We start from the raw sequence: 23200 nt of genomic DNA, 5'->3' as shown, positions 1-23200 counted from the left end.
GCCTGTGAGGTTCCACTGGAGGGGATGGCTCAGTCTGTGTAGTTACAGCTTTGGTTGAGAATGTTGTCCTGTTAGCAGTGAAAGACTCTCTTTGGCAATTGCACCTTTTGACATTCCAGCCTTCAAGGGAGTACTCTGAAATGCAACTAAATTTCACACTTCAATAACATTCAGCTAAAATCTCTGTAACTATTTTAGGAAGGCACGTACCTTTGTCTCTAGGAAGTAGTGCATTCAATTCTGTTGTTACTGCCATTTATTACCAAGTTAACAAAGTTCCCTGAGAAGTTTTTCATACTATGTGCCATACCTGATTTTTTGCTTTGTTAGGATGGACACATATGGTTAGAATGATAGATGTCAGAAGTAGTGAGTCAGCAGGAGAAGGAATGGGAGACTTGACAGGAGGACAGACCATGGCTTGTACATCTTGCTCTTTTTTTTATTTACTGATCTTGAGTTCATTAGAAGTACTTAGTGGCAAAAGAGAAACTACTGGAATTGTTAGTGGCAAGAAGATACCTTACATACTAGCTGGCTCCCTCAGTTCAGGGAATGGCCAACTCTTTTGTCCCTGCTCCTCACACTGAGCACTGCTCCTATGTGCTGTGCCTCCTGTTCCTGGGGCCTCGTGAGGCTTTGACTGCATTTGCTGGGTGATCATATTCTTAATTCTTGCTTAAGATCCTCAAAATGAGATATTTATATCCCATTCAAGGTCACTTTCAGTTTTGATTGTTACAGTAGATGGCATTTGTATTGAACAGATTATATAATGTCTGCAGTATTTGTTCTTTTTGATTCAGTGCTCTTCCATCAAACCTGTTACAAACTGCATTGATTGTTCTGACATAGCTGCTTTGTGACCACTTTTGTTCATAATGTTTCATGGTTTCCCCATGGTTTGAGTACTGCTGTTAAGTAAGTTACTTTTGCTAAATTGCTTCAGACAAATGTTTAAAGGAAACAAACAAACAAACAAGAAAACCCAAACAACTCAGCAGCAAATAACTTTTCTCCTTGCTATGACTGGGCACTTGTGGATATAGCAAATAGAACTTCCCTTTCTTGGTGAATTGACTCCTATTTCAGAGCTTGCCTTTTTCCTGTCTTCCTGCTGTTAATAAAATGTGGTCCAGTCTGGCTATTGGATTAAGCTTTTTTACCCATATAAGACAGCAGAGAAGCCAAGACATCTAACTGTTGAGAAGTACAATGAAATGTACAATTTGGAAATGAAACCCATTTGGTACTTTTTTTTTTTTTTTTCTGCCAAGCAACAGTTGAGCTTTTATATACTATTCAATACCTTTGTAAGAAAAATACTTGCAGAATTAGTACGGAATTCATGAAGCTATTAGAAGTAAAGTTTGCTTGTGTGCTTCACCATAGTTCATAGCATGTGTACTGTATACCTCATTATAAAATACTGAGTCATTGATCCATAGAAAACAAGTTGTTAATGATCTAGCTACTCAGTTGCTGTTTGCAAGTTTTCAAAATTAAGACACAGAAATGAAGGACAGTTTGCCTTCTGTGTTGCATAAGATGTTGCAGTAGAAAGTTTCCATGCAGTGCATTAATCTTACTGTATTGAGTTCATGAAGCAAATAATCCAAAGTGAATAATGGAATTATTAAGATGCAGATCAGTGTTATAATCTTATGCATTAAACTCCAGTATTCATCCCACTGGTGACATTACTCCATCCTCCAGAACTCAGTTTAGACCTATTTCTTTTGAACTCCTTGACTATTAATACAGGAGCTGGTGTGTATTGGTTTGAAAATACCAATACAAAGAATTCAGAAGATACTTGGAGTTCCTTTAAGGGTGAGGAAGGCAAAGTTAAAATTTGTCAGAAAAAAGTGTCTTTTATCTTTTTTTGTTTGACTCACAAGAAGCTGAAACACTAGGAGCAAAATCCTTGCTTCCTGATGAAGCAAAGGGGTGGGCTGTTGAGAAATGTAAGGCTCCCCTGGTCCAAGCATGTTCTCTGAGGTTTGTTTTTAGGTTACTCATTAGCTTTGCACTCTCATTCAAATAATCACCACCTGAGAGCCACTTAAGTACATGGCTATTACAAATATTAATACATTTTGATTTATGAAGATCAAAATACTCTGTACATTGCAGGATGAAGTCCGTGGTGGAGTGTGCTCTGGATTTCTTGTTTTCATTTTGTGCTCAGGTACAGTGATGAGAGACTGGCATTCTAGACATTACTGTGTAGACAGCTTGCCTTTAATAGATGAGGGAGTTTCCTTAAGATGATGTAAAAAACAAAACTAAAACACAAACCCCTAAACCCTGCAGGTTCAGGGTCACAAGATGAGGGTATCTTGCAGTATGTAGGAGTTTGGTGCAGTTACAGGAAAAATATTTTTTCCACAGACCCAGCAGATACAAATATTCTAATGAATGTTTTAGCCAAGGCTTGAGTTAAAATATGAAGTTGTTTTGATCACTTAAGAACTTGTGTTCTGTAAGTAAAAAGAATTGTATACAGATATACATACAACCTAAATTCTGTATAAGATAACTGATTTACCAAGCAAAAGCTTTCAGACACAGTTGGTCTTTCCCACCTGCGTGCAGAGAAAGCACAAGAGTTCTTTGTGCAGACAAGAGTAGATTGGTTTAGCTGTCACATGAGAGGAAGATAGCTGCTTCTGCTTTTTAGAGAACAAGCAGAGATTGTGAAGCCTCTACTGTTGTATTACATTGTTCATGAATTCAAGTCCAAGGGCCTCTAAAAGACTTTTTTTATATCAGTTGGGAAGTTAATCATGGTTATATGAACAAATGAAATACTGTGCCATTCTTTCACTGCTGCTGTGGTGTTTTCTGTCGAGTATATGAAATATTCATGCAACTGAGATGGTTCATGCCATGAAATAACTAGTATAAAAGATAGAGTAATGATATTTTAACTTGCACCTATATTACTTCAGAGCTGTGCTGTTCTTATCAAATATTTTTTGTCTCTGAACAGATTGTTTTGACTGAAAAAAATTAAAGTTGCTTCTTTTTACACTTCTGCATTTGAAACCCTCAGGCACATTTTTCATTTGGACTCTACCTACTGCTATAATACCTTTGTTTGTCATTAATTATCACTGCTTTTGTCTCTATATCTAGAAGGCAACATTATGGAACTCTCTTGCATTACTTTTAGAATTAAGCAAGCATGAATGCTTAACCTCTGAAAAAACATTCTTAGGTGGATTGTGTTTCTACTTACAAACATTTTTAAGTCCTTAATCACTAGAGTCACATATCTAGTTCCACATATCTAAAATCAGTTTTTAACAGTAGGTTTAGACATTAGCTTGAAAGAAAATATATTTTCTTTACAGTGTCCATCTGCTTATTACATTTCAGCACTGAACAGGAAGAATTATTTCCTGCCTCAGAATCCTTTGTTTCCTTTGTCTCTACAATGAGAGAATAAAAAAAACCCCAGTACTCTTCTTCTGACCTCAAAAACCTTTCATTTTCTTTAAAAGTACAGGTTTGTGATAGATGACCTTAGTAATACAATGCTGCTGAAGATAGGAATTGTAATTTTAACATCATTTTATTGCAATGAATATTGCAGGGAATATATTTTTAGGTCATCTTACAGTACATAAATGCAGTTGTGACTGCATGGTTAAATGTTTTAAAAACTGAGAGTGCATGGAAGAAAACAGTGGTTGTAGCTAAATTATTCTATAGTCTTCTTCTTTAAATTGTGATTTTATTTTTGGAGTAAAATCTCATTCTGACAGTTGGCTTAATCGAGCTTGCTTATTTTTAAAGAGCACTGGCTTCAAGAAGATGGGTGGGGATCATGTGCTGCTGCTTAAGAATGTGGTTTTCTTGGTGATTTAGCAGATAGCTCAACAGAATCAGGAAATCTTCCAGACTGTTCATATTTGTTTCTCAGTGCTTGACAGTGTTTTTTTGCTTTTCTGTTGTTGCCAGCAATCACAAGGAACTACTTTGCTGTAGGTGAAAAAGTACAAGCCCACATGGATTAAATATTCGTTTTACAGATATGAACTTGCTGTTAATTTTGTTCTTATTATAGCTGACTTTAATAGTTCTTGAGTCATTAGTCATGGGAAAGACCTCACAAGGCCACTAGCCTTAATTTTGTGACTTCTGTGTCTAGTTTAGATATACTTTAGTCCAGGTTGGATGGGCCAATCCGGTCTAGCAAGAGATGTCCCTGCCCACAGCAAGAGGGTTGGAAATAGATGATCTTTAAGGGTTCTTCCAACCCAGGCCATTTTATTATTCTCTGATACATAGTGTGTATTAGTTTACAGGTTCTGTTTTTGAGCAGAGTTAATATATGAAGAGGCATTAGGTACATAGTTTCATGCTTTTGCATCCTATGATTATGGGAAATTTTCATCTTTATTTTATATTAATTGTGTAAACTATTTTAAAACGGAGACTGCAAGTTTTGAATTGCCAAGGAATGCATGAACCATTGCAACACTTGTGAAACCTTTGATGAATGGCATGACACTACATAGAGGTTAATTTCTGCATTGGTTTTGGATTTGCCAAGATACTCAGTTTTATTGAGTGTTTAGTGCTACAAGCAGTGCACACATTTTGAAGAAATATCCTTCTAAACAGATACTCTGCTTCAAATGGCAGAATAATGGGTTAGTTATAACTTTTACAAGGTTTTTTGCAGTCTGGTGGAAATAATGTTTTAGCAGCTGTATTATAAGGAGAGGGAGAATAGGGTGGCACAAAGTTTAAGAATGCTGTGGCATTATACTTTAACTGAAATTAATTGTGTTTATGACTTTTTTTTCTTTGCTGTAGTCGTGACATGGAGAATAAAGAAACCCTTAGGGGGTTGCAGAAGATGGATGACCGCCCAGAAGAGCGCATGATCAGGGAGAAACTCAAGGCAACGTGTATGCCAGCCTGGAAGCATGAATGGCTGGAAAGGAGAAACAGGAGAGGCCCCGTGGTAAGTGGCACTGGATGGAAGGACAGTATCTGTAACAGCTATTACAAATAAAAATCACTTAAATATTTTCTATTAGAAACTTATTTTTCTTAGCAATTTCTCTGCTCTTAATTATGATGCTCCTATCCGTTTCCTACCCGGTGTTTAACAGGGCAGCGTGATGACTTAGTGGCAGGTCCCGCGGTTGTTGGTGTTTGTTCCGGCCGTGCTGCTCTGGGCGGTCACGCTCAGCCGCGGCTCTGCTGCCCTCCAGCGGCCACAGCCCGTGGGGAAAACCTGCCAAAACCGGGGACAAACCAACCCCGGCTGTCCTTCTGACAGCTCCCAGCTCTGCTGGAGCTCGCCTGACAGTGTTCTGTTCGTCTTTTGGATAATGCTTTGGCATAAATGGCTTGGAAGTGCTGCTTAAGACATGTAGGTAGATCAAACCTGAAATATTTTAAGTGGAGTTCCAATTCTATTCAGCATAATGCTGATTAATTAATAGGCATTACTTACCTATGGATGTAGTTGAACTGGTTGATGTGACTCCCATGTACCACTAATGTAAAGTTAAGATCATCTGATGGAGTAGGCAAGTGTTTGAGGTCAGCTTTTCTGGAACAGAAATAAGGTTCTGTTATGAGAAATAATGTTGAAAATACTTACAAGTGCACCAAATCCCATTACCTCAAAGGGTCAAATAACACAATTTTAACTTAAAAAATGTAAATGCTTTTGGGTTACTGAATAGCTTGAAATTATTTCCTTGCTCAGCCCACTTCCCTTGAGGTTTCTTGGTGTGTTAATACAACATTTGATGCTCCAGATTCTCAATTACTCTAATTTGACATTTTTGATGTTTTCAAGCACAAGTAGTTTGTCCACAGGTACATGAATTTTCATTTTGATCTTAAGGCAAAGAGAAATGTTACTGTAATTGGTAGGAAGGAAAAGAAGCTTTTCATTGCTCTTTATATTTCTCTTTTATCCTGTTCACTTTTGTAACTGGGCACTGAGTCTAGATGTCTCTTCTACCCTGAGGAGGGAAAGCTCCTTTCAGTGTTCACTTCAGTTTTCTCTCTTCAGTTTCACCTCTGGAACATTCTAGGAGAGATCTGCTCTGTTATCTGAGGTGTTGCTTGGAGCTTCCTTCCAGTGTTGAGTCAAGCCTCTGAGACACTGAGAAATGTAGAACTAAAACTGAATTTTCCCAATATGACTGTTTCTAATTCAAATGATTCCCAGGGATGTTACTCTTCTTATGCGTTACGTGGGTCTGACTGGCAGAAAGCTGAAAGTTGTTTTGAAATGATCCAATCTTCAGTGTCAAAATTAAGTGTTCATGCAACAAAGCAGTGTTGTGGATGTACTCCCTATGCTTGAGCACCCCCTCCATCCACATTGTGCAGCACCATGCACAGTGTTAGCTCAGATACCGGATATGGTGCAGCTGTTTTGCTTGTATGGCAGACAAAAAACATGAGTGTGGTTTTTACAAAGAGCAGCACACCTAATTTTGCTGAATTATCTCCTGCTTGAAGTCTTTATTTTGCAAAAAGTGTTGTGCTAAAGAAGTAGTAGCCCTAGTATTTCTCCACTGGTACCATGTAGAATGGATGGATCCAGTATTACAGCTCTTAATAAGCACAGTACCTGTGGAGAAGAAAAATCTTTTGGCTTTTACTGTCCAGATGGGGAAACTGCTATTTTTTGAGGTATTGTGAATGATAATTATAGGAATACTTTGAGAATGAAATCAGTTGCTACCACAACTAACATGAGCTGCACAGATGGACAAGAACAAAGGTTCTTGCTTTTGTGGTGTTAATTCATCAGTAAGCTAATCCCTCTTAGATGTTAGTTGTATGGCTAAGAAATATTGGGATATATGTATAACAGCTTAATTACAACAAAAGAGTTACTGATTAATTTGCTTTGCTTTAATGTAAAATTACCAATTAATAATTTTAACATGTGTTTTAATTCCTGCAAGGTGGTGAAACCTATACCTGGAAAAGTAGATGGATCAGAAATGATCAAACTCAGTCTAGATCCTCAAGCTGAAGGACAGAGCACTGCTTCTTCACCTACACAGAAAGGAAGACGTAGTCCTTCTCCTAGCAGTTCCTCTTCATCATCTGCTAGGACAGTTAAATCTGAGTCACCAGGTGTTAGAAGAAAAAGGGTGTCTCCAGTGCCTGTAAGTTGCAAGCTGTGATGTAATTTTCAATGTGGCTGTATTCTACAGACTTTTGCTTATAGGAGCAGTTGGTCCTCCCTCTGTAGAGCAAGATGCTGATATAAAGAGTTTATTACAAGGTGTCACTTGAGTGACATATATATCTTGTGTGGTATTTCTGATGTGTGTTTTCTTTTTCTTTCTGTCCTGCTTTCATTTGTTATTGCTAGGAAATAGATGAAGAAATATAGATACTCAGTCATGAATACATGTATGTTGTCTTAGTTTGATTAGCATAAGAAGTGCTGGTAGTTTTTTGGTGGGTTGCGGTGGGTTTTTTGGTGGTTTTGGTTGTTTGGGGGTTTTTTTTGGTGGTTTTCTTTTGGGGGGGGATTTTTTTGGTGATTTTTTTAAAATTTTGTTGTTGTTGTTTTGGGGTTGGTTGAGTCATGTTTTTTTGTTGTTTTGTTTTGGGTTTTTTTTTTTTTTTTTTTCAATAACTCTAATCAGTTTCTCCTGGCTGTCAGTTCTCTGATCAGGTATATTCCATTAAGGGTAGGAGTGTGGATGAGATCGAAATTCTTGTAATCTGTTGTGATCCTCTATTTCAGAATTTATCTTTATGTACAGAGCAGGGAAGATTTATGTATGTACATTGTTAGAAGTCAAAATTCACTATCACTGCATTCTGGAGAACATCTAGAATAGAGTGTTTTGAGGAAGAGTAATTTGCTTAATTAAATAAGAGCAAGAGTATATTTTGACCAATAATGTCTAACACGCTAGCTTGTAAAAATGCTTATCAACAGTTAAATTTACAGTGCACTTAGAGGATAAATAAGATCTAATTAGTTTTATTTTCCTGTTGTTCTAATCAAGTTTTTCCAGTATGTTAAAATCTGTACTGCCATTCTTCTGAACTAGAGACAAGTATCACAAGTTAGAGCACAGCATCACTAACTGGTACTTTCCTCTTGACAAGAGAAATTGAAAGGTTAAAAAAAAGAAAATAACCATTTTTTACTTGGTTGGGCTTTTTTTGTTTTATTAACTTTTCACATTGAAAACATTAAAAATCCAATTTATATTTTACTTATATGATGGACAGTGCATTCATTATTACTTTCATCCTAATATGAAATTCAATACGTACAAATAAAAGCCGAAGATCTGAGATGGGATGGAGCCATTAATGCATCTCATAATGTTAGAAATGTGAAGAATTTAAATGAGGGCAATCTTCATAAAAGATTTGGGCTATTGATTTTTTGATTATGGGGAAACAATATTAAAAAAACCCCAAAGCATCCTCATCTAAAAGTTGCTTTCATGGTGGAAAAGGGAGTAAGCAGTATCTTTTTTTTTTCTTTTCTTTGGAATTTTTTTTTTGTATTTTTGATCTTTGTTGAACTTGTATTCCCTTTTGCAAACTGTAGTCATAGCATTTTTTCTTTTATGAAATACATTAGTGTTACAGCCTTATAGAATAACCTCCTTTATTGAGTAATGTCTCTGATTATCTTCAGATTGAATTATATCTGATAATTCAGTAGTAATATGCTAAGGCAACCAATGACGACATGAAAATAGGAAGCAATTGGAAAGATGCATTTTGTGTCCCAATGTCAGGCAAGTTTCAGCTACAGAATTGCAGTTTTATTCTACGCTTGAGATCTAGGCATGGGAGAAAAGTAATCCTTTAAAGTCATACAGTCTAAGAGATTGTAGTTGTTGCAGTTTTAGTGTCTCTTACCCTGGAAATATTAAATAAACCATACCTATTTAAACATTTTTCATTCCTTTGGACGGTCATGACGGAGGCATTGTGTAGTTTCAGAGCGGGCGGATAACCCCACCCCGGCGCGCCCCGTCCCCGGATGGCTTCTCCCCGTACAGCCCTGAGGAGACCAACCGCCGCGTCAACAAAGTGATGAGAGCCAGGCTCTACCTGCTGCAGCAGATAGGACCCAACTCCTTCCTGATTGGAGGAGACAGCCCTGATAATAAATACAGAGTGTTTATTGGGCCTCAGGTAGGGAACATTCTTCTCTTGTCTGTAGCTTTTATCAATTTGTAGTTAATCTCAGAAAACTGTTCAAAGCCATGTTAATTCAACTGATGATTGCTGTTCTATAAAGTAAAGTTTAAAAGTTGTAACCAAAATCAGTTTTTAATTTGTAAATTTCATTTGTCTACTATTTCTCAGCCTTAAAAGAAAAAAAGGACTCATTCCTAGAAGTGGCTCTGAATTATTGTCTTACATATTCTTGGCTAAAATTTCCCTAAAATTTCGTTATTTATTTACATCCCTCTATTCATGAAATGTATATAATGACAAACACGTGACATAATTCCCTTTATAGTGTGATAATTTCATTAATACCCATAATGAGATCCTTTTTATAGGCTTTCTTGATACTAATGTGATGCAGTATTGGGACACAGGTTGGGTAAACAGAAGCATCTCGTTTTGGTTGATGTCATGTTGTGGATTTAGGAATTTGTGCATAAATTCCTTACAGCATGAAGCATAAAAATAGCTTCAATTGATTTAAATAAAATAAGAGGTGGGGGAGAGGAAATAAGTTCAAAACTGGTGTTGTAATTTTATGCCTTCAGGTATGCATTTCTGAATAATATTTTAGGAATTCTCTTTTTTTGTAAGGCTATGCAAGAAGACATTTATGCCTATATATGAAATACTTTTTTTTGTTGTGGGGTGGGTATGTTCTATGATACACTTAAATGTGGAAAAATTACCAAATCAGTAGAACCTCAGCATATACTTTTCTTTGCAGACTTGTAGCTGTGGCCGTGGGACATTTTGTATTCATCTGCTGTTTGTTATGCTGAGGGTCTTTCAGCTTGAGCCCTCAGACCCAATGCTGTGGAGAAAGACGCTGAAGAACTTTGAGGTAATTGATTTCTCGCAGATATAATGACAATCTAGAGTACGCTCCATAATGTCTTTAGGACACTATCTTAAAAATGCTGGAAACTATTAGATTTCAAAGCAACAAGAATGTATGTTTATAATTATATCTTAAATTCAGTCTCAGGAGTTCTCTAAGTGGAAAAAAATTAGCTGCAAATATAAGACCTAACTGCATAAATAGTAGAGAGCTGTAGTTTAGTGAGTGATTCAACCCGTGGGATTTTCTATTAAAATTTATAGATCTGTCTCAATCATTTGCTAAAAGGAAGAAAAATGTGGGTATTTTGAAGTTATTGTGTGTATTTACTTAGAGCTGTTAGTTATTTTCGCTAAGCAGATAAGTCTTTTTGGTGTAAAATGTTTTTTGTCATCTTTTTAGTAGTAAAACTTCTGAAACTGCTGCTGCTACTACTAATGCATTATTGTGAAGGTGAATAGATTTTTTTCCTGTTGGCAGTAGTTTATGCTTTGGTAATATGACTTCTAATTACAAGATATTCATAGCATGAATAAGACTGTTGCTATCTTTTTCTGATGTTAGGTTGAGAGTTTGTTCCAGAAATATCACAGTAGGCGTAGCTCGAGGATCAAAGCTCCATCTCGTAACACCATCCAGAAGTTTGTCTCACGCATGTCCAATTCTCATACATTGTCATCATCTAGTACTTCTACATCTAGTTCAGAAAACAGGTTAGTATTTTTAAAAGGAATTACAAGCTTTATTCTGTAGTTTCAGAATCACCTACATTCTTTTTTGTTCAAAGCTGCTTTCATTCCAAGCCACGTTAAGTCTCTGCATTTGTAAGCAATCAAGTCAAGCATACATTAGTCACTGTGGTACCAAGTGGGCATATTTGTTTTGTAACTTCTGTTTGGAAAATGTTATGTAGTGTTGTGAAAAGAATTTATTTTTTTTACCTTATATTAATTTTGCAAAACAAACTTCTGAAATCTTGAGTGCAAGACTGAAGCATATATCAACTTTGGAAACCTATTGTGTGCATTTTTTTAAAATACAGCAGTATTTTTTTAAATACTTGTGCAAATGTTAACAAAAGAATAAACATGATTTTTTTCATCTGTCCTGCTTTGGAGAAAAGCTTGTTCCTCTGACAATACACTGAAAATGTTTAGGTAAATGCACTCTATATAAACATAAATATAAAAACAGAATCAAGCATATGTTTTTAAACTACTTCATTTAAAATGGGTTAATAAATTATTTTAAGAGATATATTAGATTATTAGTTATGCCTTACCTATGAATTGATGCCTTGTCCATGAATTTCAAATGATGAGTTATTCTTTCATATTTTTTCCCAGACTACTTCCACTTGAGTTCTTTTGTACATTCTTTTCCATGGTTTTGAAAAGATACTGATTTATTTTTTAAACAAGTAATTTGTGCTTGCATTATTTAGCGAATAAACTGTACATAATTTAGAGAGGTCAGGCCAAAGATGGCAGCCTAATTGAGGCTTTGTTTTGTGCAGAATCTAACTTAAGGAGTACCTTACTTGATGTTACTTTGTGATAATGAGCATATAGTAAGATGAATATATTCAGACAGGTTTCTAATTCTGATACGGAGATTGTGACCTTAATTTCCCTTCATCTTTTATTATTTTTCTAAATTGTATCACTATAAATAAGTTGCATAAACAAAGTTGTTAAATATATAATTACTCTGGAACTACTTATCCGACAAGCCAGTTCCCTTTATGTTGATACTTTGTGTAGGAATTTTTTTTTCCATAGGACTGTGAACTTTGCTGCATTAGTTATCACTTACAGGATGAAAGATTTTTCAGTTGTTTAGAACTGAAGATCTTTAAATCTTTTAAGGCAGTAAACCTGGTGGTATTGATTTAATGAGAGAAGCTGCTGTTTTGTGCAAGTCTAAATTTGTGTGGTATAAATATTGCAAAACATCAAGCATCACATTCATTTGAGACAGAAGTTTACTCAGTTCTGATAATTCCTGTGACTTGCGGTTATGTTTTGCCTACTGCTAATTCTTCAAAAATAAGTTTCTAATTAATATATATACACACACTTGTGTGGAAAATTGTTTTTCATTGTAAGCTTACTTTCATGAATTTTTCCAAGGAATAAATACTTTGCAAGCATTTGCAGAGAAATAGAAAGGTATGCATGTGTATAGAAATAATGCATGTACAGGTTAATTTTATTTTAAAAATATATTGTTGATTAACAAATGCAGGGTGCCTGCAAAGTTTTAGATGCACACCAACTATAACTTAATTTTTTTGCAGTGGCTAATTAGAGTTTTTCACATTTAAACAATATTGCAGAAGATTAAGGGTTTATGCTTTTCATTGCACGTTGTTTAAGTTCAGAAGAATTTTTTTGGTAAATCTTTGGTTATATCCATTTAAAAAATAAAGTGGAGAAAAATAAACTAGAAACAGCACGAAAAAAGGGAAAATAGGTTTTTTTTAAGCATCTGTGTGTAACATGTATGTTAGTGTTGATGTGAATCTATTCCTCAGTTTCTGTTAGTGGCAGAAAATTCTTGAGTAGTTTATTTTTTGAGTTTCACATTTTCGTCAAAGAGTATTTGCAATTTCTTGTAAAGGGCTAAAGACTCCCTTTTGACTCCATATTTTGGAAGGAATGTGATGAAAAAGAACATGGTTAGCTTTCAAAATATAAAAATTCCTTAGTTTTTCAAACCCAAATGATAAATTAAAAATTGCAGGTTGGTTTGTTTAAAGAAGCCTTAGGGAGAAAAATGTTAAGTGCCCAAAGCTGGGCTTTTCAATCTCTAATTGGTATCTGACCTAGTTTGAAAAGATGTCACGCATTTTGTGACTTTCCCTTTCATTTCAACAAAGTGTTGTCTGTACACAGTGCTTCTAAAAATCTGGTTGCTTACTTATTCAGACCAAGGTTTAGGAGAATGATTCATAAAAAGCCTATAGTTATCCAGAAGTGACTGTTCCAAACTGGAAGTTAATATTTTTTCACTGTTAAAGCCTGTTCTGAATTCTGATATGCCTCTTCTATAATCACAAATGTCTCTTTTTTATAGTATGAAGGATGAAGAAGAACAGATGTGCCCCATTTGTTTGTTAGGCATGCTGGATGAAGAGAGTCTAACTGTGTGTGAAGATGGCTGCAGGAACAAATTACACCACCACTGCATGTCAATATGTATGTTATCCTTGTTTTGTCAAGTTCTGGAGACTGTAAATCTGCAAAAGTATTATATAGTTTATTATGGTTTTGGGTTGTTTCTTTTATGTTCAATTTAAAAAAAGGGAAATCTGCTTGTCAGTGACTAGTAACTCTAAAAGGTTAGTATCATCCACTATTGATACACCTTATTTTATCAGTTCTTCACAAATGGAGTTTGTAATTCGATGCTCTGATAAAGGAGTGACCAGCAGTTTCTGGAAGTTTAAGTCTGAGTGAAAAGATTATGTCCAATTAGAAAAAGGTTAGGAGTGGACTTTCAGCTCCTTCTGACTTGCCATTAGATTGCATAAATGTTAGCTAGGATTATATAATGAATTTTGAAGTATGTTTATATAATACATCAAATTAAGTATGTAAATACTTACAGTTTGCATTAATGAATAAAATTTTCCTATATTTGAGGTACAAAAGGACCTGAATTTCAGTTCATAACTTAAAATACTAATTGTAGTACTGAAGTCAAGGATTTCTTCATGCAGATAAAAACACATTTAGGCACCTATATTTTAATGCCCAGGCTTTTGAATGTGGCTCACTTCAGAAGTATTAATTATGAAACTAATGTTCTTCAGTAAAACTTAGAAGTAGTTGTGCTATCTTCTCTTTTTGTATGCTGTAAAACTTAAGTGCATATGATCCTGTTGCTGTATTCCAGGGGCAGAAGAATGCAGAAGAAACAGAGAGCCACTCATCTGTCCGCTTTGTAGATCTAAATGGAGATCTCATGATTTCTATAGGTGAGGATTCAGTTGGTACATAATAAACCATCTGTTTCTGGATCTTTAATTGATATTTGAGAATATGCTGGATGTTTAATTTGTTAATCTGTGTTGTTCATGATTTGTAGTCATGAATTGCCAAGCCCTGTGGATCCTTCTGTTCTCCGTGTGGTTCAGCAACAATCTCAGCAGCAGTCTGCAGTTGGATCACAGAGAAGAACTCAAGATAGCAATTTTAACCTTACTCATTATGGAGTCCAGCAGATCCCTTCTACATATAAAGATTCAGCTGAGCCATGGATTCAGGTAATTCTGTTTTCAAAATACCTAATAGCCATTAGAGTGTAGAGGTGGTTTTAGCTGAACTTGGGATCACACACTTGAAAATGAGAACTTGTATTTCCTTTATTTTTGCTATTACTTCCATCTGGTATAGCCAGATCTTGATTTCAGGACTGTTAATATCAATGTCTGGAAGCCAACTTCATGCTTAATAATTGAAATTCCCTTAGCAAACTTCTTACAGAACAAAGTAGCATATAATTTATGATGTTTTATTTCTATCACAGAATCGTTTTTAAGACACTGTACCTTCAGACTTGTCAGCCTTGATGATTTTTAACAAGAAATATCTTTCCTCTTTCTGATTGCTCTTGTCAGGTACTTAAATTGCAGCTTATTCATTTTGAATCCTGTAATGTTGGTTTCTTCCTTGGCAGGTGTTTGGGATGGAGCTAGTTGGCTGCTTGTTTTCTCGAAACTGGAATATACGAGAGATGGCACTCAGACGTCTTTCCCATGATGTTAGTGGTGCTCTGTTACTGGCTAATGGTGAAAGCACTGGAAACTCTGGAAGCAGCAGTGGAAACAACACGAGTGCTGGAGCTCTGGGAGCAGCTAGTGGGTCATCTCAGACCAGTATCTCAGGAGATGTGGTGGTGGAATCCTGCTGCAGTGTGCTGTCCATGGTCTGTGCTGACCCTGTCTACAAAGTGTATGTTGCTGCTTTAGTAAGTAGTTGTTTACTTGTCATATTCTACTAAATTCATAGTTACTTCTTTTTCAGAGGAGGAGGGAATGGGAAAAGAGATGTGAAATCAGGAATCCTTGTAATTGTTGTTGAGTACCATTGATGACTTTTAATTGTCCTTGGAAAGTGAGATGATCGAAACACTCGTTATAAGTGAAGAGACAAGATTTCACTGGCATTTGCCAGAGTGCTCAGTATTGACAGTATTTGTATGTCTTTTCATTCTCAAAGAGGAGCTGACTAACTCTAGCAGCGAATATGTAGTATGCTATTTAATCTTTGAGCATTTCACTGACATTTTTGAATACAATTTATGTAGAACTGAATTTACAACTCTTTAATGCTTATTTACGTCTCTTAAAATAAATTTTGTGGCTAGTTGGATTTCATATGTATTTTTTTTTTCCTTTCTCTTAGAAAACTTTAAGAGCCATGCTAGTGTACACTCCCTGTCATACTTTGGCAGAGAGGACTAAACTCCAGCGCCTTCTCAAGCCAGTTGTAGAGACGATATTAGTTAAATGTGCAGATGCTAACAGGTATGATGTCTCATCACCTTTGTTTTGGATTGTTTGAAATATCTTAAAGCTTCATTTGTTGCTATTCATGTGTAACTAGTTTGTGTTAGAATAAAATGTGTGGATTGTAAACATTGTTTTGCTAGCCTAACTGCTGCTGGCAAACTTCCGGCTTTAAATATGTAGGTTTTGACAGCAAGTGTTTGAATACTTTGTTTTCATAAGGGCTTTTCCCCCCCCTTAAAGTAAAGGAAGATGTTAGGTGCAGTCATGAACCCATCCCTCTGTTGCTATTGCTTTAGTCTAATTCTTGTGATTCTCCTTAGAGCTATTGGCAAGAACTTCTCAGTATTACTACTTCAGCAGAAGTTGTCACACATCTTTGCCATGAAGTCATAGAAGTAACAGAACACTTGTGATTTGTATTTCAGAGTGTCATGATAGGAAATGGCTATTTAGGGTGAATTGCCCTTGGCTCAATTCTTCCTGTCCTAGGCTACCCTGTTTGTTCTGCCAGGCCAACCATTTCTTCTCTTGTACTGTAAACTAAATGCAGAACTCCACCAGCTTGAGTTTGTCTCTCGAGGCTTAGTTTCTAAGCAGCATTTTTTCTGAAACTGCAGCTAGAGATGCCTGAGCAACAGTCTAACAAGAGACTATCTAAAGTAGTCAGTGAAATAGAACTGGTTTTATGCCTTTGGCCAGATTTTGCAGGAGAACAAAGCAATTTGGGGGCTTGTTTGTATATTAGTGATGGCCATTACATTTCTAGAAGTATCCTTGTAAAAATGTCACACTGGTAGCTTACAAAGAGTGGATTATAGAAATTGCCTGGAATAAAGTGATGTGAAATAATTCTATGTGTAATTCCTAGCTGATGATTGTTTAAGTATAATGAATATAATGTTTTTCCTTGAAAGCATTTGCTAAAGGAGTTCTTTTTTTTGGTTTTACTTTCTTACAGTCGAACAAGTCAACTTTCAGTCTCAACGCTATTGGAGATGTGTAAAGGTCAAGCAGGCGAGCTGGCAGTTGGGAGAGAAATACTTAAATCTGGTAATAATAACTTTTCATATACAATTAAATTATAATTACAAGTAAATAATACTGGAATTTATCAAGTACAAGCATAGCAAAGTGAACAGTATTCCACACAACAGTTTGAAAGGGATTTGGGCAAACAATCACTAATTCTGTATGATTCAGTTCTAATCTGTGTAGACTCCAAACATAATCCCTAATCTTCATTCTATCAACTTTTTTATAGGATCCATTGGTATTGGAGGTGTTGATTATGTCTTAAATTGTATTCTTGGAAATGAAATCGAGTCTAGCAACTGGCAAGCACTGCTGGGGCGACTTTGTCTAATAGACAGACTTCTTTTGGAATTTCCTGGTGAATTTTATCCCCACATTGTCTGCGGAGATGTCTTGCCAGCTGATACTGTAGATGACAGGTATTTCTCTGTACTATGCAAATGTTACTCTTTGTAGTTGTATTTGTTGATGCTGATTTCATAAAAGAAGTAGTTGTTCTAATTCCTGCAAACAAATAGCATATATTTCTATGCAAAGTGTGCTTGCTTTATGGAGTAAACAGTTATCTTTTTAAAAACTTCTGACCTGTGAAGCATTTTTGAAGCACTAGTGCAACAACCAATCTTCTTCCTACTTCAGAACTGACAACTAAATACATTATCTTGAAATGGCTTTTTTGGTACTAGTAACTAGAGCGTATCAGTGTATAAAAGGCCTCTTTTCTTTTTTTTAGGTATAAGAAGCTTGTTTCCCTCTTAACTTTCGCCTTGCAGTCAATTGACAATTCCCACTCAATGGTTGGCAAACTGTCACGGAGAATATTTTTGAGCGCAGCAAGAATGGTAGCAAGAGTGCCCCATATTTTTGTAAAGCTGTTAGATATGTTGGGTGTGATAAGCACAACTCATCGTGTAAGGATGCGTCGACGTCTGATGGCAATAGCAGATGAAATGGAAATTGCAGAAGCCATTCAGCTAGGCATGGAAGAAATGCACTCTGGGGAATGCAGACATGAAGACTTTTTACAGCTACCTGTGCCAGATAACTCTCCAGAAACTACAGAAAATAATACTCCTAATAATACTGTCCAGTTATCAGGGAAAAGTGGGAAAGGTTTAAGTGACAGAAAACTGAGTGCCAGTCCAGATGACATTTCTGACATGCTAGCTGGCCTTGCTATGGGACTTCCTGTTTCATCAGTAACCACTGAGCAACCAAAACCAGCCATTCAAACAAAAGGAAAACCCCACAGTCAGTGTGTGAACTCTTCTCCCTCATCCAGTCATTCCCAGTCACTATTCTCACCACTTCTGTCTCCATCAAACCCATCTGTACCAGCTGGCACTGTAACAGATGTCTCTAAACTCAGACCTCAGGGATTTGTTCCCTGCAAAATCCCCTCACCTTCTCCTCAAACACAGCGGAAACTTTCTCTCCAGTTTCAGCGAAACTGTTCTGAAAATAAAGAATCTGAGAAACTTTCTCCAGTTTTCACCCAAGCCAGGCCGTTGCCATCCAGTCACGTACACAGGCCAAAGCCATCACGACCCACCCCAAGTGACATGAACAAGCAAGGAGAAACCTTAAAAAGCAGCATGACTCTTGACCTGAATGATATTTCACAGTGTGATGGTAGTAGCAGTGCAGTTATACCCAGTGAAGAGACAGTGTTCACACCAGTAGATGAAAAGTGCCGGCTGGATGCGAACGCAGAGCTCAATTCCAGTATCGAGGACCTGCTGGAGGCCTCCATGCCAACGAGTGATGGCACAGTTACATTCAAGTCTGAAGTTGCAGTTCTTTCTCCTGAGCGGGCAGAAAATGATGATACTTACAAAGATGATGTAAATCATAATCAAAAATGCAAGGAGAAGATGGAAGCAGAAGAGGAGGAGGCTTTAGCTATTGCTATGGCGATGTCAGCATCCCAAGATGCCTTGCCAGTAATTCCCCAGCTACAGGTTGAAAATGGTGAAGATATTATCATCATTCAGCAGGATGTAAGTATACCTATGAGAATTTAGGTGAAGTCTCATTGAGGGTCAATTATAAAGCAGTGCTGTTATATTTCAAAAGTGATAGAAAACATGAAGGTGCTCAATACCTTTTCACAGGAACTCAAATATAAACAGTCTGCCACTTGAGGGAGCTAAGAGAATCCTTCCATGTTACTAACAAATCTAGAGAAGGTGTTTGCAAGAGAAGCACCCTATCATGTATCAACATTTTAAGTGACAGAAAATAAAGTGTAAAACTGAGGGAAACCAGGAAATAAAACCAAAAATTTTAAGCAGGAGTAGAACTGTGCTGAGTCCTAATGCTGATCTACTTCAAAGGCAATTGTACGAAACCAAACTAATTTTTGAAAGAAAGAATGGGAAAGGTCTTGTCTTCCTATCTTGAGAGAAGATAGTCAGAAAAAAACCCATGTATATTTGCAAATAGACAAAAAGCACAAGAAATAATAATAGAGAAAGGGGTATTTTTGTGATCCTTCAAGGTAACAACATGTAAAGCATAAAATGGGAGGGATAAATGAAATAGAAAACAACCTGATTTTGGTTCTGTTTACTTCAGGTGCAAGCTAAGGCCTTAACTAGATGTGAGTTGAAGAGTAGAAAAAAAAGTTGTGCTCTTACTTGTGTCCTTGAATCTTGCCTTTCACCTTCATGTAGTAACAGAGAGGAAACTCTGGTGCTCTCATCTCAGCTGAGACCTATATAACAAACAGTTCGAGGAAGTATAAGGCAGAGGAGAGGCATATAAGCTGGGATATTTTCTAACACCTCAGAATGTCTGTATATTACCTGCGTGTTAGTAAACTTGGAATTGATTTTGAATTTAATTTGCAGACACCAGAAACTCTGCCTGGACATACCAAAGCAAAACACCATTACAGAGAAGATACAGAATGGCTTAAAGGCCAGCAAATTGGTCTTGGAGCTTTCTCTTCCTGTTACCAAGCTCAAGATGTGGGAACAGGGACATTAATGGCTGTAAAACAGGTAAATAAATACTCCAGGAAAGTACCTCACTTTCTTGTGTTTGCTCTCTCAGACCTTTTGTGTTCCTGCTTCTCCTACTCCCTGTCATGTGTTCTGTCATAATACATAATACCATGCACATAAAGGTTTTTTTTAAATTAACTTAAAATATACAATTTTTTTCAATTCTTCTTAGAGTGAAAAAAGAAGTCCTTTTTTCTGTTCCCATTTTCTTCCATGGTTCTTCAAGTGCATTTTTGTGTCTGTCAAGTTCATAAAACAGTGACTTGAGTTGGAAATGGAGCCCAGATATCTTGATTCCAAATTAATGCCCTATTTACAAGATAGCTATTTAAAACAGTTTCTCCTCTCTTGTCACAAATATTTTTCTTATAACTTTAAATGGAGGAAATGTAGTTTAATACTTACTTCCTCTGATTCACTAACTAAAGTCTTGGAGACAAGTATTCTTACTATTTAAATTAATAGATACAGAAGTGTGGCTGAAGAGAGGCACCTGCTTCAGTCAAGATTTTTGAAGGTTTCAGGTGTGAGTAAATTATTCACACTAGAGCTGCCCTAGTGTGAATTCAGCTGGCCTGAATCTGTGGTAACAAAATAGAGGGAATTTCAGTCCCAACATTCTTATCAATTCTACAATGAACTATGGAATAGATTAGGTATTTTGGAATAGCTCAGGGAAAGAATATCTGCCACCAGGTAGAGATATTCTGCTTCTTCGAAACAGTGAAACAGTGGGACTGTTCCTTGTGAAACAGTGGAACTATGCATGTGATCCTGGAGAGCTGATGGTGATTGTGATGCCTGGGGATATTCCCTGCAGCATACCATTATGTCATATTTGGTATGGATCCGAGCTGAGATTGGCTCCAATTCCATTACTTCTGATCTGCCAAGTTCTCCCCTCAGCTGAATTTCTGTAAGAGCTTTAGTTTTGAACCATTTATCATTTACCTGGTAAAATTTTATAAGTGACACTCAAGATCATATTTTCAACTTTTCTTTCTTCCTTTTCCTCAATATCTGGAAACCAAGGGTTTTTCTCCTAGTTTAAACAGAGGTGGAAAGAAGGATGTTTCCCCACTCTGTACTTGGAGAAGTTTTTGTTTGCTCCCTAGGAGATCACTCTTAATTTTCTGTGACTGTCTCACATGGAGATATGTTCTCAGCTGATGGGGTTGGACATAAAAAAGACGTTCCAGATGGTGAAAACAATCCATTCTTGTTGCTGTACTGAAAGGTGATTACAGGACTTGTACTTAAATTAGGTAACTCTGAATACCCTATTTCAAAACAGGTGACATATGTCAGGAACACATCATCTGAGCAAGAAGAGGTGGTGGAAGCACTGAGGGAAGAAATACGGATGATGAGTCATCTGAACCATCCTAACATTATTCGAATGTTGGGTGCTACATGTGAGAAGAGCAACTATAACCTCTTTATTGAATGGATGGCAGGTGAGCATCTGGTGAAAATACCATTTGAGTCTTGAAATATGTAGTGCTGCATCACTTGAGGTTGTGAATTTATATTTTCATTGCTGTGTTTGCAACCAGTATAAAGGTCTACTTACAGAACAGCTGAAGTGGTCATAGCAATACTCTTAATGGTGCATCCTTTTGTGATTTGGAATTTTCCATACCTAACCTGTCATACAATTAAAGCAGTTGGAAACCCTGAAGAACGATTCTATTACTTTTCCTTCTAATTCTGACTCTAAATGAGAAGTTAAAATTTTGATTTATTTCCAGCTGAGGTGACTGTCTCTCAAACTGTTGCATTTTCAGTGTATCTGTGTAGCCTTAGGTTATTATTAAAAATAGCTTTGCTAGAAAGTTTGGAATACCTGTCACTTATCTTTGTCCTGAGTTTTTTCATAAAAATTGTGTCAGGTGACATGCAGAGGCATTTAAGAACTGAAAAGTAAGCTTCAAATAATAAGTAGTAAGTAGTGCTTTTGGAAAAATTAATTCAAATCTTAAACCTCTTAACTGGTAATATATTAAAAATTTTGGAAATCTTTCCATAATTGCTTTTAAGTGTAATTTTTTACTGAAATATTATTATTTAGATAGTTAAATATCAGGAATTGGGTTTACCTCATTTGAGCCCAGGTTATATTATGATATTTTGAGAGACAAATTGGAAATACAAAATCTTGAAAATCTGTTACCAGTTTTGGAAAATAGAGGATGATACTGCTTTTCTTTGCTTGTCTGCATAGTTCTGTGTATTGGAAGATAAAAAACATAAATTAGGATATTAAAAGGGAATACTTGCTGGAGGTTGCACTTAATTGCCTCAAAAACAGTTAATGTTCTGCTGTTTACATATTAACATGAAGTGTGGATAAAAGTGTTGTTTTTAAGGAAGTATAAAATTATTGGGAAGTGTGAAGACTTTTGTCTTTAATGTGTATAATTCCATTTAGAAAATAATTGAGGAATGAACTATGTCACTTTTTGCCTATGAAATTATTTTAATTTGGGGGGTAGGGAAGGACAAATATGAATTAGAAATACTAATACCAAGTTCCAGTGTTAGGATGCAGTGTTGCACTCTGTTAACAGAATGGCTCAGTGTTGATAGAATGTACTGTTTTGTCTTTCAGGGGGTTCAGTTGCTCATTTGTTAAGCAAATATGGAGCTTTCAAAGAATCGGTTATTATTAATTACACTGAACAGCTGTTACGTGGCCTTTCTTACCTCCATGAGAATCAGATAATCCATAGAGATGTTAAAGGTGAGAACTAATGACAATTTCTTCTAAGAAGGGGTATTCAGAAAGCAGCATTTGTTTTGGCCTGAGAGAGCTGTTCATTCTCTCAGATGCCATCTTAGGAGTGGTATTTCTACCCACCATGGGTTTGTCTCATAATTTTTAAGAAACTCTATTGCTGAAATTAATCAAAATGCTACTGAAAGCAATCAAAATGTTCATGGCAAGCTTGTGGATATTTGGTACCTGTGCTGGCAGTTTAAAAAAATTGTCTTTCTCAGTTAAACTAAGACAGGAAGTTGCCATACAGTTGTAAAACTACTGCTACTTAAATTAATGTAAATGTTTACACTGAAATGATAGTAAAATCTGTGAACAAAGATAAAGAGGCCAGATTTCTAATATGTGGAGATATAGTGAGGAGTTTTCTTCCTTCATCCTAATTGAACATAAATACAGTTGTACACTAAGTAACATGCAAACTTTACTGGGAAATACCAGCCTTACTGAACTTTTTCCTTTAATGTCACTATGGCTGTCCATGAACTAGAGATATATTTATATAAGTAGGACATACTAATGGGAAATGTTTGTCTTTACTAATTCTTTTTGAAATAGTAAAACTTTAAATTGCTTGTAATTATCTTTAAAGCAACTCATGGTTGTTTGATAATGAAATAACTAAATTTCATGAGGAGCTGCAGGCAATGAAAGCCTCCAGGGCTTTAGGTCAGCATTGTCTTCCATTATACCATCTCCAGGCGTTGTTCCAGAATCCTGTGTGCTTGCCCTACTTTGAAAATTTGATTGCCTCTCAAAATCTCTCAACAGCCTCAAGCTGTGTGCAATATCATTCAGGCATAACAGAA

The 23200-nt window shown here is 36.2% G+C and overlaps 1 protein-coding gene across 2 annotated transcripts in view; it reads left to right on the top strand.

Annotated features, from left to right (window-relative positions):
• MAP3K1 (mitogen-activated protein kinase kinase kinase 1) overlaps positions 1-23200 on the top strand; it is a 58390-nt gene that overhangs the window by 31059 nt on the left and 4131 nt on the right. For both annotated transcript variants that reach the window (XM_083883471.1, XM_083883472.1), the window contains exons 2-17: positions 4831-4981; positions 6957-7163; positions 8974-9174; positions 9941-10057; positions 10619-10767; positions 13133-13254; positions 13955-14036; positions 14147-14324; positions 14738-15028; positions 15466-15587; positions 16531-16622; positions 16834-17023; positions 17338-18604; positions 19457-19609; positions 20907-21069; positions 22224-22355. In XM_083883471.1, coding sequence (XP_083739597.1) covers positions 4838-4981; positions 6957-7163; positions 8974-9174; positions 9941-10057; positions 10619-10767; positions 13133-13254; positions 13955-14036; positions 14147-14324; positions 14738-15028; positions 15466-15587; positions 16531-16622; positions 16834-17023; positions 17338-18604; positions 19457-19609; positions 20907-21069; positions 22224-22355 — 3610 coding nt within the window. In that variant the 5' untranslated portion in view covers positions 4831-4837. The remainder of the gene's footprint in view (positions 1-4830; positions 4982-6956; positions 7164-8973; positions 9175-9940; positions 10058-10618; positions 10768-13132; positions 13255-13954; positions 14037-14146; positions 14325-14737; positions 15029-15465; positions 15588-16530; positions 16623-16833; positions 17024-17337; positions 18605-19456; positions 19610-20906; positions 21070-22223; positions 22356-23200) is intronic.

This window comes from Zosterops lateralis (genome assembly GCF_965231275.1).
Source record: "Zosterops lateralis genome assembly, chromosome: Z".
NCBI classification, from domain to species: Eukaryota; Metazoa; Chordata; class Aves; order Passeriformes; family Zosteropidae; genus Zosterops; species Zosterops lateralis.
This window is presented reverse-complemented; position numbering and strand designations above follow the sequence as displayed.